At 48.8% G+C, this 16,006-nt stretch overlaps 1 protein-coding gene across 9 annotated transcripts; it reads right to left on the bottom strand.

Annotated features, from left to right (window-relative positions):
* Nucleotides 1-460: 460 nt before the first annotated feature.
* On the bottom strand, nt 461-15,229 carry RGR (retinal G protein coupled receptor). 9 transcript variants are annotated; one of them, XM_008953557.3, is made up of 7 exons: nt 15,096-15,229; nt 12,517-12,673; nt 11,318-11,451; nt 7,343-7,496; nt 5,910-6,027; nt 2,369-2,482; nt 461-1,868 (listed from the first exon to the last, which is right to left on the bottom strand). In XM_008953557.3, exons 1-7 carry the CDS (start codon nt 15,172-15,174, stop codon nt 1,737-1,739), a joined length of 888 nt encoding a protein of 295 aa, XP_008951805.1. In that variant the 5' UTR covers nt 15,175-15,229; the 3' UTR covers nt 461-1,736. The 9 variants fall into 9 exon arrangements, with proteins under 9 accessions (XP_008951805.1, XP_063463557.1, XP_003828256.1 ...); XM_063607487.1 differs by lacking the exon at nt 2,369-2,482 and adding an exon at nt 8,044-8,171 and having other exon boundaries at nt 11,318-11,439; XM_003828208.4 differs by having other exon boundaries at nt 11,318-11,439.
* Between the last annotated feature and the right edge of the window lie 777 nt (nt 15,230-16,006).

Here is a 16,006-nt window from a genome sequence, read left to right as displayed (position 1 = left end):
ATATAAAAATCAACTCAAGGATAGACACGGTGGCTCATGCCTGTAATCCCAGCACTTTGGGGGCCAAGGTGGGTGGATCACCAGAGGTCAGGAATTTGAGGACAGCCTGTTCAACATGGTGAAACCCTGTCTCTACTAAACCCCAAAAAATTAGCCAGACATAGTAGTGCATGCCTGTAATCCCAGCTACTTAGGAGGCTGAGGCATGAGAACTGCTTGAACCTGGGAGGCGAAGGTTGCAGTAAGCTATGATGGTGCTACTGTACTTCAGCCTGGGTGACAGAGCAGGACTCCATCTTAAAAAAAAAAAAAATCAGCTCAAGATGGATTAAAGACTTAAGTGTAAGAACGGACACTATAAAAATCTTGGAAGAAAATCTAGGAAAAACTCTTCTGGGCATTGGTCTAGGCAAAGAATTCATGACAGAAACCTCAAAAGCACAAGCAACAAAACCAAAAATAGACAAATGGGACTTAATTAAACTAAAAAAGTTTCTGCACAGCAAAAGAAACCATCAACAGAATGAACAACCTGCAGAACCGGAGAAAATATTTGCAAACCATGTATCCAATAGGGGACTATTATCCAGAATATATAAGAAACTCAAATAACTCAACAAAAGAAATCCAAATAATGCCATTAAAAAGTGGGCAAAAGACATGAATAAACATTTTTTCAAAAAGAATACATACAGGTGGCTAAGAAGCGTATGAAAAAATGCTTAACATCAAAAGTCATCAGAGAAATGGAAATTAAAACCACAATGAGACCTTATCTCACACAAGTGAGAATGGATATTATTAAAAAGTCAAAAAATAACAGATATTGGTAAGGATGCAGAGAAAAGGGAACACCTATACACTGTTGGTGGGACTGTAAATTAGTACAACCCCTATGGAAGACAGTATGGTGATCTCTCCATACTGTCTTAAAAATAGAGCTACCATTTGATCCAGCAGTCCTACTACTGGTATCTACCCAAAGGAAAAGAAATCAGTATATCAAAAAGAAACCTGCACTTGTATGCTTATCACAGCTCTGTTTACAGTAGCAAAGATATGGAATCTATCCATCAACAGATGATTGGATAAAGAAAATGTTACATATATATAACGTTTATATGTGTATATGGAATGGAATACTACACTGCCATAAAAAAGAATGAGATCATGTCTTTTGCAGCAACATGGATGAAACTGGAGGTCATTATTTTAAGTGAAATAACTCAAAAACAGAAAGTCAAATACCACATGTTCTCACTTGTAAGTGGGAGCTAAATAATGTGTACACGTGGACATGGAATGTGGAATAATAGACATTGGAGACTCAGAAGGGTGACAAGGTGGGAGGGGGTGAGGGATGAGAAATAACTTAATGGGTACAATGTATATTATTAGGGGGATGGTTACACTAAAAGCCCAGACTTCACCACCAGGCAATCTATCCATGTAACAAAACTGCACTGTACCCCCTTACATTTATTATTATTTTTAAAAAGGAGTGACTTTCCTGAGGCCTCTCAGCCTTGAGTGTAGGGGGCTGTGACCGACACTCAGGTCCATCTGGCTCTTTCTGTGCAGCCTGGTGTCTTTCTGAATCCTTGTGTCCAGCCTAGGACCAGGATCCACAGGGCCACTGGGGAAGGTGGGTGAGTGTCTGGGCTTGGCCACTGAGGCTGCTGGACAGGACTCCTGGAACAGCCTCCTGGCCTGGGGCTCACTCCAGGGTGGCAGGCTCACTTGGTTCGGTCCTTCTCACTCTTCTGCGGTGAGAGGCACTGCCAGATTCCCCTGCAGACCATCTCATTGCCCAGGGCATAGTTGATGGCATTGATCGTGGGCACCGTTTTGGCAATGAGGGCGGGCACCTGTTGGGCAGAAAAGTCCAGAAAAGAAGCTTCAAAGCCACTGATCCTCTCTCTGGTCCCACCTGGTGACCCCAGTCACCCTCCACCTACAACTGCCAATCATTTAGTTCTGCAGCCTTGGAGGCTTCCCTGACTAGTTGGTGGAGATGCATGGCTCACGGAGTCCATGGAGCCATACTCTTGTCCAGACCCACCTGCTCCCAGCCTGGGGACTAATCTCAACCCCTAGTCACAGAGTCTTTATCTACACCATCTGGCTGGCTGTCCCTGTCATCTCACATGAGGTTTGGGCAATGTCAAGCAGCAGCCTGGTATGACTCAGAGACGAGGTGGGGGATTAGGGGGGCAAACTAATGCTCTATGCATTGTGAGTATCCAAAGGAAGAAACACAGAAAGGAAGAGACTGACACAGAGGTCATAAATCCAGAAAGTGAGATGAGATGAGACAGAGAACAAAGATGGAGAGGGGTCTAGTTTTAGGTACTAGAAGTATCTGTACCATCTGCAGTTTGGGGGAGATGGAAGTCACGTCTGCGATGACTGCGTATAGATACAGGATGGCATAGGGGCCCCAGCCGAGCAGCAGCGTCCTTGCTGGCAGAGTGGTGTTTACCTGGGGAGAAATTGTCACAGGAGATGTCAGCTTGCTCCAGGTGGCCCACAGCCCTATCTGGCCAAGAAGACCAGGTCAGCACTCAGCAGGGCGGGGCAGCATGGACCAGGCTTCAGGAGGGGGCTGAGTCTGCAGGGGAACTTGGGACCAGATGGGCCTCTCTGTTGTTTAAGACTGTGTGACCTTAAGCCTTTTATTTAAACTTGCCTGACCTCAGCTGCTGTGTCTGTAAAATGGCCTGACAATACCCAACGTGGCTGGAGGCCGAGACTGGGTGGATAATGAGCGCTTCCTCCTGGGTCTGTACTCTTTGTTTGTCAAATACAGAAGGGGTCTCACTATGTTTCCTAGGCTGGTCTCGAACTCCTGGGCTCAAGGGATTCTCCTGCCTCGGCCTCCCAACGTGCTGGGATTACAGGCATGAGCCACTGTGCCTGGCCTGGGTCTGTGCTCTTTAAGAGGAATCCTGGGCTCTGTGACTGCGTGCTCAAGGGGCCCCAGGCTGAGCTGCCCTCAGGCCTCAGTCCTAGAACCAACTCGTCATCCACAGCTACAGCCACCCGGCGAGACCACCCTTTCTGGGCTCCCAATGTGAAATACAATCAGCGGGGGAGGGGCTTGTCCAGAGAGCGGGAGATGCTGGGGTGCCGCCTGGGGCCATGAGGGGGCGCAAGACTCGCGCTTTAATTTCAGCGGGAGCTGCCAAGTTCCAGCCCCGCACAAACACGCGGACGTGCAATTCTGACGCTCAAGTTCTTGCCTGTTTTCTCCCTGACCTGACTTTCTTTAACAAAGAGGGTGATTAAGCTGGAAGAGGGCATATTTTCTTCCATCTTGGATTATTAAAATATGTTGACCAAGAGACTTTTTTTTCCTCTTAACTGTCCCTTATCTGGGGAAAAAAAAACCCACGAACAACGGAGCTCAGCACCTCGGGGCCCTCCCGGGAGCCGAGGCCCTAAGACGTGGAATCCCCTGGGGAGGCTACGCGGTCTCGGGAAGCCGCTCAGCTTGGGATGAGGTCCCTGGACCCCTGCGTGTGACCTTGGCGATGCCCACCAGAGACAATGGTTTAAAGTCAACGCAGAAAAATGAGGAGATCATGGTGGCAGCCTTGTCTCCCGGCTGCCTGAGCCTCCAGTAAATGTGAACTTTGCACCTCCAGACAGGGCTTGGGACCGGCATCGCGGAGAACAGCCTAGAAGCGGCGCCTATGCCAGCAGCCAGCTGGGAGCCAGGGGACTGGATTCTGGTCCCAGGAAAGCCCTTTCTCTCCTTCTGGCCTCGGGGGAGCATCGGGGCTCCAGCTAAAATAGATTTGCACAGTCCTTTTCCAATTTACAATAAATAAATAAAGTGGCAGATGAAGTGACTTAAAAAAAAGAGTTTCTTTCATGCACTGTGATTGACCACATGGGTGGTGGAGTCCCAGACCTAGGTTTGAATCCAGGTGTGTGGTTTTTGGTGAGTTGCTTAGTTAACCCCCATCTCAGCCTCAATTTTTTAGTCCGCGACACAGGGATAAGAAAACCTCCTTCTGGCCGGCGCGATAGCTCAAACCTGTAATCCCAGCACTTTGGGAGGCTGAAGTGGGTGGATCACCTGAGGTCAGGAGTTCAAGACCAGGCTGGCCAACAGATACAAAAGATACAAAAATTAGCCAGGCGTGGTGGCAGGTGCCTATAATCCCAGCTACTAGGGACGCTGAGGCAGGAGAATCGCTTGAACCCGAGAGGCGGAGGTTGCAGTGAGCCGAGATTGCCACTGCACTCCAGCCTGGGCACAGAGTAAGACCTTGTCTCAAAAAAAAAAAAAAAAAAAAGAAAGGAAAAAAAAAAGAAAGAAAGAAAAAAAAAAAGGCTGGACACGGCAGCTCATATCCCAACAATTTAGGAGGCGGAGGCGGGCGGATCACCTGAGATCAGGAGTTCGAAACCAGCCTGGCCAACATGGAGAAACCCCGTTTCTACCAAAAATACAAAATTAGGTGGGTGTGGTGGCACATGCCTATAATCCCAGGTACTCGGGAAGCTGAGGCAGGAGAATCGCTTGAACCCGGGAGGCGGAGGTTGCGGTGAGCCGAGATCACGCCATTGCGCTCCAGCCTGGGCAACAAGAGTGAAACTCGGCCTAAAAAAAAAAAAAAAAAAAGAAAGAAAACCTCTTTCCTCATAGAGTGGTTGCAAAGAAATAATATTAAGATCTGAATTTGTTCTAATCTTTGTTGCTTGTTACGACTCCTTTGCTAGAGGTCATCCAGGTGACCAAGTTAAAATAAAACCGTGGCAAGGGAATAGTAATTCAGAAAACTAAAAAATGGCCAGGAGGGCTTATTTTGAAGTATTGTATTTCTTGGACAAATGTGCTTATAGGTTGATTTTTATCTTTTGGGCACCACCCTGTGACTGTGATTAAATTAAACATCTCAAAGCGGTTTAAAAGTAGCATTTAAAAAGCCTGTAACTTTGTGCCAAACCTCACATCCTTGGCAAGAGTTAAGTGGAACAGCACGGATGTGTCCAGTAGGGAGCCCTGGTCCCCAGAGTTACGGGGTCTGGGTGAATCTGAGCAGTCCTGATCCTTGCTCCCCAGGCCTTGGCGATCTGAGCAAAGGGAGGGTGGTTTCCAGTTCTAACATCCTATGCTGTGCACAAGCTGGATTTTCTCTTGATCACTGAAAACGCAGAAAACCCCTGATTGCTGTCTGTCACATTGTTCATATTCCCTGGTGTCCCTGAGAGGAACCGAGAAATTACTGCTGCTCTTGAGGCAGGAGAATAGCAGAGGGAATTGGAGGTTAAAGGGCGGAATGAGTAGAAGCAGAAGCAAGGTGAAGAGGCGGTGAGCAAGAAGCAAGACAAGAAACAGAAGTTGAGCAACCAAAACACAAATAAGATTAAAAAATGAGTAAGAAGCTCCTGTGGCCAGCTAGGTCTGCACCAAACCTGTCAGGGGCAGCTCCTCAGAGATGCGCATGTGCATTAGAGAGAAAAAGTATCCTTAAAATGACCCCGTATGATAATAAACTTATTAAAGCTGATGCATATGGACTGCATATCATGCATGTACTTAAGATTATGGGATGGAGGTGACAGGCAAGCACACAAGGGCCAAAGTAACATAAGCAACCCACCTATCAATCAAAAGGCAGATGCTGGCTAGAGATTAGGCAGCCTTGGGAAGAGAAGAAAAATAAACATATAAAAGAACCCAAAATACACCAAACTGGTGCTGATCTCACTTCACAGAGATTGGTCCACCCTCCCCTCTCTGAGAGTGTAATACTGTGCTGAATAAGCTTTTGCTGCAAAAGCAATGAATATTTGTTTTGCTGTTTGTGTGTGTCACATCCAATTCTTTGTTCGGGACACCAAGAGCCTGGAGCTGCGCTGCACCATCAGATAACACTCCGGAAGGGGGTCCTTACCTGGAGATGGCCACTCTTCCCCAGTTTCTGCTCCATGAGACTGTAGGACGTGATCGTGATGAAGAGGGGCATGGCAAAGTTGAAGAAAGACATGGTGAAGAGGAAGCTGGTGAAGTTTCTACAGGGAGAGCGGGTGGAGGATTGGGGTTAGCTCTCAGGGATGGCCAGCTGCCCTCAAGGACCCACCAGCTCTGCCCTAGATGATCGGTTGTGGGGAAATGCCCCATTCAGACAAGCTCGCAGTGTGGTTGCTCCCGGGTCCCAGGTGAACTCCCTTTAGGAGCCAGGGAGCTACAAGGAGGAAGAGGCCTCTTTCTTGTTCAAGTGCTCAGCCCTGCTTTCCTGTTTGTCCCCCAAGCATGAAGAATGGGAAATTTTAGTTTGGGAAACATGTTCACCCAATGGTGGGGATGTCAGTGGATCAAGAGAAAGGAACATTCAAGGAGCATTCTAGGCCCAAAGGTTTTAAAAGGAGACGGGATAACAAGAAGACTGGATACTGTGTCACTGAAGAAATGGTTGAAGGCACCACAGAAGAGCCTGGGTTCCCAGGTAGTGGTCATGGGGAGGTGAAGGGAATAGTGGGAGTCCCAGGGAGACAGATTCCCATTTTCTGAAGGGAAGACTATGTCACCTTGGAGCTGTCCACCAGGGAGGGGCAGCTGGAAGGACTGGACCCTGGCTGGGGAGTGCCATGGAGGGACACTTGGACCAGGCCCAGCATTCTCAAGAATGCATCACCTGGAAAGCCTGTCATCAAGTGCAGATGCCTCATGATTAAACACCATGGGTAAAGCAGATGAATGCAACTTGGCTCTGGTGGAAGCAAGAGGGGCTGGAGCCCATGTGACCATTCCTCAAGGCAGTTCCTAAAGGATCCCCCTAAGCCCTTGTCTCCCTAGAGCCTCCTGATGGGGCAGTACCAGAACACGAGCCCCATGAGGGTGGGGACCCTCATGCATTCTGTCCTATTTCTCCAGGGATTGCCTCATAGCGTATGCTCAGGGCATTCCCTCCCAATGCAAGGACCTTAATGTTCTTTGAATCTATTGTACCAAGGGCATGGCTCCCTCTAGAAATTGATGAGGTCAGAGCCATGATGGTCGACTGTGCTGAAGATGGCAAAGAGGTGGTGCGGCTTGGTGACTGTTATCACTGACACAAGCCAATGGCTCCCTGTATGATGTCTCTTTTTGGGTTCAACTCTGGGTCCCAATTTTCACAGCATTCCCATCACCTGGCCAGTTTTCAGAACAGGCTTTTTCCAGTCCCACTGTCCACCTGCAGGTGGGTATCATGATTAAGAAGTTGAGATTGTCTGGCAAACGTTGACATTTCCCCATTTGGATTTTCAGCTGGGGCACCCTTGTCATAGGAGTTCAAAGCCAAGATTCCCATGGATAGGAGCCTCGAAGCTGCTCCTCCCACCTCACCTGTCCCCCTTGGAGTAGTCCAGGGTGCAGCATGTCCCCAGTGGCTCATAGTCATAGTGACCCCAACCCAGAAGGGGCAGAGCTGCCCAGAAGGCAGAAGACAGCCACACGAAGAGCACCAGAGAGATGGCTGAGTTCCAGGCCAGCTGGCTACCTGCACAGGACAGAGGAAGAAGAGGAGGTTGTGAGGAGGAGATGGCCTGATAGAGTGAGAAAGAATGGACTTCCTGATCTCGAAGAGTGTCCCTTTGAGTGATCCACCAGCCTCAGTCTCCCAAAGTGCTGGGATTACAGGACTGAGCCACTACATCCTGCCAGAAGGAGGTTTTCTTATCCCTGTGTTACGGTCTAAAAAATTGAGGCCGAGAGAGGGGTTAAATAAGCAACTCACCAAAATGAGAACCCCAGCTCTGATGCTTAATAACTCAGAGCCTCAGGCAAGTGAAGAGCTTCTTTGAGCCCCAGTATTCTCGCCCACAATGGGAATGATAATCCTTGCCTCAGAGGATTGTTATGAAGAATGAAATAGATAATGGATGGTGAAGGTCTCCAAATAGACACACTATACCGTCTTCTTCAGAGGACAGAGACGAGGGAGTGGCAAAGAGACAGATACGTTTTCAGAGACAAAGTTCAGGAAGAAGCATAGGCAGGGGTTCAGGTGAGGGTCATGGGGGATGGAGGCAGAAGTCTGGACTTACCACCATCCTCAGCACTTGCTCAGAATCAGGCCACTGCCCCTGCTTCCAGGACACCCTCTGAGAATGCTTGACTCGGGGGTTGGGGCTCAATCTCAGTGCCAATGGCAGAGGCTGGGTCCCAGCAGCATCTTTTGATGTGAACCAGCCATGCTGATTTGACCTCCTCTAGTCCCTTCCCTGAAGCCCCCCTCTCTGCTGCAGTGTCATTGGGTCCTTCCCATCCAGTGGTTCCTCCTGGATCTGGCTTCAGGATGCACTTCCCAGGTGCCCTCCTCTGTCTACTGTTTTTTTTGTCATACTCCTTTGTATATAAGATACCAGGGCAGAGGACAGTTCTCCAGATGGGTTTTGATCGGGAGAGAAGAGCATGTCTACAACCTCCCTCATCTGACAGTTTGCTTCTACTGATACGGCTCCAGATGGAGTTTGCTTGGATGTGACCTTCTGATATGAACTGAATGTTTGTGTCCCCTCAAATTTATATGTTGAAGCCCTAATCCCCAATGTGATGGCATTTGGAGGTGGGGCCTTTGGGAGATAACTAGGCCATAAGGGTGGAGCCCCCATGATGTGATTAGTGCCCTTATAAGAAGGGACACAATTAGCTGGACATGCTGCATGCGCCAGTAGTCCCAGCTAGTCAGGAGACTGAGGTAGAGAATTGCTTGAACCCAGAAGGCGGAGGTTGCAGTGTACTGAGATGGTGCCACTACATTCTAGCCTGGGCAATAGAGTGAGACTCTGTTTCAAAAAAATGAAAGAAGGAACACAAGAGTGACAATCTCTCTCTTTTAATGTGAGGACATGGCAAGAAGGTGAACATCTATAAACCAAGAATCAAGCCCTCACCGAACCTGACCATGCTGACACCTTGCATTTGGACTTCCCAGCTTGAATAACTGAGAAATAAATTTCTATTGTTCAAGCCACCCAGTCGATGGCATTCTATTATAGGAGCCTGGGCAGACTAAGACACCTCCCATCCCAACTGTGGGCACGATAATTATGTGCAAGGACAGGAAGACTCAATATAGTTAAGATGTCAGTTCTTCCTGTCTTTTTAAAAAAAAATTTTTGAGACAGAGTCTTGCTGTGTCACCCAGGCTGGAGTGCAGTGGCGTGATCTCGGCTCACTGCAACTTCCACCTCCCAGGTTCAAGCAATTCTCCTTCCTCAGCCTCTCAAGTAGCTGGGATTACAGGCTCATGCCACCATGCCCAGCTAATTCTTGTATTTTTAGTAGAGATGGAGTTTCACCATGTTGGCCAGGCTGGTCTCGAACTCCTGACCTCAAGTGATCTGCCCACCCCAGCCTCCCAAAGTGTTGGGATTACAGGCATAAGCCACCATGCCTGGCCTTTTCTTTTCTTCTTCTTCTTCTTTTTTTTTTTTTTTTTTTATTGAGGCGGAGTCTCATTCTGTTGCCCAGGCTGGAGTGCAGTGGTGCCATCTCGGCTCACTGCAACCTCTGCCTTCCAGGTTCAAGCAATTCTCTGTGAGCACAATAATTAATATCTACCTGGACCCTTGTGCTGCCTCAGACTTTCAGCTTTAGAAACAGATGGCCAAGGTGACATGCCTACAACTACCCAGGGATGGAGTAGATGAATTCAGACCTCCTCATTCCCCTTTGCCTGCCTTCACACTGCTCTGCCATGCTCTCAGTATAGAAAGGGCTTTGATCTAAGGCCTCTGGCACAGGGATTAACTGTTCTATATTGAGGCAGAGAAGCCTGTTGCTATCTGAGAAGGTGGTGTGTGTGTGTGTGTGTGTGTGTGTGTGTGTGTGTGTGTGTGTGTGTATAAGATGGTCCAAGGGAGCATTAGGGGCAGAGGCTGGGATGTAAGGAGTGGGAGAAGTGCTCCGAGGCCAAGTGGACAGGAGGGCTAACCTATCGCCACTCAAAATGATGAGACTGATGGCAGCATTTTGGCCTGGAGAGAGGCATATGACAGGAGAGACCCATGAGGGGCAGTGACTTTTCAGGGAAGGGGGCTGTACATGTGACTATGGCAAGGGAAGTTCTGTGGATTCCAAAGAGGTCATGCCATGGTTTGAGGCTGTGCTGGCTATAGACCTCACAGCAGCCTCTGTGCTGGGCAAATTCATAGCTCAGGACTTGGAGGTACCAGGTCATGCCCAGTGCTGGCTCTGCCCTTAGTAGCGAGGCAAGCTGCTTAACTTCTCTGTGCCTCCGCTTCCGAGGCTGTGAGCTGAAGGTTTGCTAGGAGGGTTAGCTGAGCCACAGCTCCCCAAAACATGTTTATGTACCCCTGGTGGTAAACAGGGTTCTTGATGGTCTCTGGTGAACAGGTTTTTATTTTAATTGTATTAAAATTATAAGAACATTAAACCTGTGATTTCCCAGATGTTGTTTAGACTGAGCTTGTAGCAGGTGTTTACATTTTAAAAAATGAGTCACTTTTAAGAAAAAAAAATCAAGGAAAAATGGAGCAGTTTGTACACTGATATGGCCAATTATTAAGATGGTATTTGACAGTGCAGCTTGGGAAATCTAGAGCTGGACAGTTTTCATGAAGCCTCATGGAAGTGTAGGGTGCCAGGGCACATGCCCAGCTACACACACATACACACAGCCTCTCTGCGCCTGTCTGCAGAGTAGTGCCTGTCTGCAAGGGCATTTTCTGTATCCCTGATCTCATTTCATTTTCAAAATAAAACTGAGATTGGTTATTAAAATCATCTCAGCCGGGTGCAGTGGCTCACACCTGTAATCCCAGCACTTTGGGAGGCTGAGGTGGGTAGATCACGAGGTCAGGAGTTCGAGACCAGCCTGGCCAATATGGTGAAACCCCATCTCTACTAAAAATACAAAAATTAGCCAGGCGTGGTGGCACATGCCTGTAGTCCCAGCTACTCAGGAGGCTGAGGCAAAAGAATCGCTTGAAACCAGAAGGCCGAGGTTGCAGTGAGCCGAGATCGCACCACTGCACTCCAGCCTGGGCAATAGAGCGATTCCGTCTCAAAAAGAAAAAAAAATCATTTCGCAGAGGAGGAGACTAAGGTTCAGAGAGGATCCCTGACTTGCCCAAGGTTGCAGTAATGGCAAGAGAGGCCCAACAGCTCTCCTGCACACTCTCCCACCCTCCCTCCTTTCCTGAAATGAGTGCCTATGCATGCACACTCACACCTACCCACACTTCCCTGTACTGGGAAACACGGAGCAGTAGCTAGTTCTGACTGCCCCTCCCTGCCTCTTATCCTCTCCACACTGCATCGGTGTCCCTCCACTCCAGGAGCCCAGATACATACGGGTGCAGTAGTGGTGATAGCGCCCCCATGCGATGGCTGCACTGCTGCAGATGCTGGCCAACGCTGTCACAAAGCCCTGGAAGCCGTGAGCCTGGCAGCCGTCCGAGCCGTAGGGCCAGCGCCTGTGGGAGACACTGGGCACCAGTGACCTCTCTCCTCCGATCCTTTCCACCTCCCACACCTGCCAAGTACAGCTTGGAGTGTGTGTTCCTGAATGCTGCCCTTCTTCTCCGAAGAGGGCCTTAATATTGGTGTCTTTCCTATAAGGTGTTGGAGCTCAAGTAACTGGGCTGAAGGGGTGGAGCCCAATGCACACTCTCCAGGCTGGGTGACTTTGACTGCACCACGGTTGGGCCATAGGCTCTCTCTGCATGATCAGATCCCTCTGTCACAGGAGAGCTCATGCCTGTATTTGATAGGTGGGGAAACTGACATTCAAAGAGGCAAAGATACTGAAGCCAAGGTCACACAGAAGATGAAGGCAAAGTCAGAGGGGAGATCCCAGGCCTCCCCAGCCTAAAAGGGCAAGCAAAGGTGGAAACTTCAATTCTCTGTGGGAGGAAGAGTTCTCACTGATGCAGACCCCCCAGGCTGGTCAGCACTGAGCATGCACATCCAGGGGGGCTCCAGCCTCCGTCTGTAGTGTCCAAAACCAGAATGAGAATGTCCAGTCTGCTTCAGAAAACAATTTTATAAACACCTTCTGAAGCTGTGATGGAAGACCCTGGTTTTTGTATAAGGAGGTATTAGACACTAGCCAAAACCCTATTTGTGTTCACAAACACTTACGTAGAGTCCTAGGTATCAAGCATTATTTTAAGTTATTTACACATAATAGAAGTAAATACTTCCAACCACCTATATGAGTTAGGAAATAATATCCGATTTATGGAAGAAGCCCAGAACTAGAAATGCTGAAGCCAGAATGCAAACCTAGGTTGCTTGGTTACAGAACCCACACCATTGATCTCTACAGCCTACCATCTCTTTCATCAGGTTTCAGCAACCCCTGTCTTCCAGAAATCAGCTGTCGTTCTTCAGAATCAATCTGGAATTCAGCCCATTTTAGCCTGCCCACCCTCTGCCCTTGGCCAATTTTCTGTAAGTAGTAAAAATGCCCTTGGCCTGGCTGCCCAGGGCCCAGGGGTCAGGCCCCAGGCAGGACCCCAGAGCCTGTGGACTAGGGAGGGGGCTGGTACCGGAGAAGGCTGGATGTGGCTGCAACGAGGGCATTCAGGCTGATCCCACTGTCCGCAAGAGCCAAGCTCAGTACCAGTAGGTGGCAGGGAGTCCGCAGCTCCGGGGTCTTGCAGAAAGAGAAGATGGTCAGGGTATTGAGGCTGAGACCGGAGAGAGCTGAAAGGAAGGGTGGGGGCTGGCATTGGGGCTGCTGAGGCCCAGCTGGGGTCAGAACAGTGTGTGTGGGGTGGATGGAGCATCAGCAACCTCCTGGACAGACAAGGAAGACAATCAATATAGGGTAGCATGCTTCATGCTATAACAGTCATAATCACTGACACCTGCCAGGCACTTAGCACACACCAGGCACCAGGATAAGCACTTTATATGAATCATCTATTCAATCTTTACTTGGATACTCTCTTCTCCATTTATAGCTGGGAAACTGAGGCTCAGAGACACTAGCTAACTTGCCCTAAGTACACAGCTAGTAAGCGGTGGAGCTGGAACTTGAATTCAGGCCTTTTGGATTTCAAAATGCCTTCTCCAAGGACTGTAGAGCAAAGTCAGAGAGGCTCCAAGGAGAAGAGTCGATGTTAGAGCTGGGAGCTGCCCAGGACGCCAGGCATGGAAGTGAACATGAAGGGGGCGTACTCTGGCAACAGAGAGACCCGACCTTGAATTTTGGCTTGGTTGCCTCGCTTGCTGCTCCTTAAGCTCTCTGAACCTCAGCTTCCCCTATCTAAAATGAGGAACAGGAAAAAAAATCCTGCCTTCAAAACTATGAGAAGCACTTACCTGCAGGACAGTGCATGGAAGAGCATTCCAGGAGGGAATAGCATGTGCAAAGACATGCTATGGTACAATGAGATACCACCTTACTCCTATAAGAATGACCATCATTAAAAAGTCAAAAAACAATAGATCGATGCCATGGATGTGGTAAAAAAGGAATGCTTATACACTGCTGGTGGGAATATGTAAATTAATACAGCCTCTATGGAAAACAGTATAGAGATTCCTTAAATAACTAAAAGTAGATCTGCCATTTAATCCAGCCAAAAACACACATGCACATCTATGCTTACTGAGGCACAATTCACAATTGCAAAGATACGAAATCAATGTAAGTGCCCACTGACCAAAGAATGGATAAAGAAAATGTAGTATATATACATCATGGCATAATAGCTGTAAAAAGGAATGAAATAATGTCTTATTACAGCAACTTGGATGGAGCTGGAGGCCATTATTCTAAGTGAAGTAACTCAGGAATGGAAAACCAAATGCTGTTTGTTCTCAGTTACAAGTGGGAGCTAAACCGTGAGTATGCAAAGGCATTCAGAGGACACAATGGACTCTGGAGACTCAGAAGGGGAAGGGTGGGAGAGGGGGTGGGATTAAAAAAACCTACATATGAGACACAATGTACGCTACTTGGGTGATGAGTGCACTAAAATCCTAGCATTTGCCACGATGTAATTCATCTATGTAAACAAAAATCACTTGTACCCCCAAAGCTATTGAAATTTAAAACATATTTTAAATAAAATAAAAACCAAAGCATTGTATATATAATGACATTTCTAGTCATTAAACATGAAATAAAAATGTAAATTTAAACCCCTTCCAAAAAATAAAGTGGTAAAATTTTATGGCATGTTTGAGGACCTGGAAGGATGCTAGATTGTAGGGTTCTCAGGAAAGGGAGACACGGGCTGGGGCCACCAGACAGTCGTGTCCAGAGCCTTCAGGACCAATCTAATGACTGTCACTTCCTCTCCATTGTCAGTTCTCATTAGGTGAGAAAACGTGCTGATGATTTCTCTGGGTCTGCTTTGAACCAAAGCTGCGTTCTCCATCAACTTAGCTTGGGCTGGCCCAGATTCAGGATTGACACTGTCTCTAGCTCTGGCCTCAGCGAGCATCTTAGGGATTCTAGGTTGAGGTAGGTACCTCGCAGACCCAGGTTGCCTCCAGAGGTGAAGTGCTTGGGCTCATAGGAGTAGACGCAGTGAAAATAGTGGTGGGGCTGGAGAGGATGGGAGTGAATGAACTTAAATACCCTAGAGTCTATTTAGGCTAGCACTTTATACCCATTATCCCATTTAATCTTTACAACCACCCATTCGGAATGTCAAGGCATTGAGGGCAGAGAGCTGAAGGGACTTGGTTCCAGCCACACAAGAGCAGGTGGCAGAGCTGTCTGTCCCCAGAGCCTTTTGGGGGACTGATCTTACGTGGGATTCTCAGCAGGATTTCCAAGGAGTGGATTAAATTTTCTCCCGGCTGGAGGGACATGAAAAGTCCTAAAGCCTGGCTCTTGGTCATCTCCTGGGCAGATGTCCCCTTTCAAAGTCCCTCCCTCCCTGACCCTTGCCTGGCTCCCTCTCTGCTCCCAGCGGGCAGTGTGCTGCACCTCACAGGTTCAATTGTCAGAACACCCCCCGAGTCCAGGCACAGAGGGGAAGGCAGCCAATGGGACCGGACACCCAGCTGGGTTTGGGGACCTCTCCTCTCCTTGCCAGCTCCACACTGGTGGCCTGGGTCCTCAGAACCCACTGGGCCCCCGCTGCACCCCAGGTTCTGCCTGGCTCACCTTCCACCAGCAGCACCATCCCCACAGCCAGCACCTCGAGCTCCCCGAAGCCGGTGGGCAGGGCACTGGTCTCTGCCATCCTCACTCTCCCTCACTGCCAGTGGCCCAGCTGTCTCTGGCTTCCCACAACCAGGCCCTCCCTTTTAAAGGGCCATCCCATGTGCGTGGAGGCACATGCAGGTTATTATGCTGGACCTTGGGCTGTTTCTGGATGCCTCCCCGCTGCAAATGGTCCTCTTGGCCCAAGTAGAAGGAACCCATTCACGAGTTGGACAATGCAGCCTTTGTGAAGCCAGAATGGAGCCTTGTCTCATTCATTTCAGCCCCATTGCACAGGATTAAGGTCGGGGAATCCAAATGGTGTGTGGCTGAGAGCCTAATTGGAAAAGAGTTGCATAACCAAGGGAGGGGAGCAGGAGGAGGGATTTGAGCCGCAGCTGTTCCCGACAAGCCTGGTGCCTGTGTGTGTGTGTCCTCAGGCTCACATGAGTGTACTCCAAAGCGCTGGGGAAAGGATAAGGCTTGGGAAGTCGCCTGCTGTCAGAGGAAGAACCCCATCTGGGACCAGAAAATGGGGTTGGGGTTCTGGTTCTGAATCTGCCACTAACTAGTTATGCGCCTTGGAGTGGGACCACTGGACTCTTCCGTTTACTTTTCTGCAATGTCAATGTCTTTTGTCTGTGGCCTTTGTATAAGTCCTGGTTAGATATCATGAATATAAACCTCAGGGCTGCATTTCCTGTCTCCCATAGAGCACCTGAGCATAAAAAATGTCCTAGGACACTGTCTTAGAACAGAGGGGCTGCCTGCCGTCTTGTCAGTCTCCGACCCCGAACCCGCCCAGCCTTGCCGGCCCCACTAAGAGCTTTGGCTGCTACAAATGACTTCTTGGTACACTGGCTCTTTATGCA

This window comes from Pan paniscus, chromosome 8, assembly GCF_029289425.2.
Source record: "Pan paniscus chromosome 8, NHGRI_mPanPan1-v2.0_pri, whole genome shotgun sequence".
In the NCBI taxonomy this organism is placed as follows: Eukaryota; Metazoa; Chordata; class Mammalia; order Primates; family Hominidae; genus Pan; species Pan paniscus.
The sequence above is the reverse complement of the archived record's forward strand: the minus strand, read 5'-3'. Positions and strand labels throughout refer to the sequence as shown.

What these genes read in the sequence shown, in the direction of transcription:
- RGR (XM_055093086.2), bottom strand. Translation starts at nt 13,350, where the DNA reads ATGTCTTTGCACATGCTATTCCCTCCTGGAATGCTCTTCCATGCACTG. An exon ending in TTCCATGCACTGTCCTGCAG is followed by an intron (nt 12,767 to 13,294) that starts GTAAGTGCTTCT and finishes TTGTCTGTCCAG; the next exon opens with GAGGTTGCTGATGCTCCATC. An exon ending in TCTCCCCCAAACTGCAGATG is followed by an intron (nt 1,869 to 2,368) that starts GTACAGATACTT and finishes TCTGCCCAACAG; the next exon opens with GTGCCCGCCCTCATTGCCAA.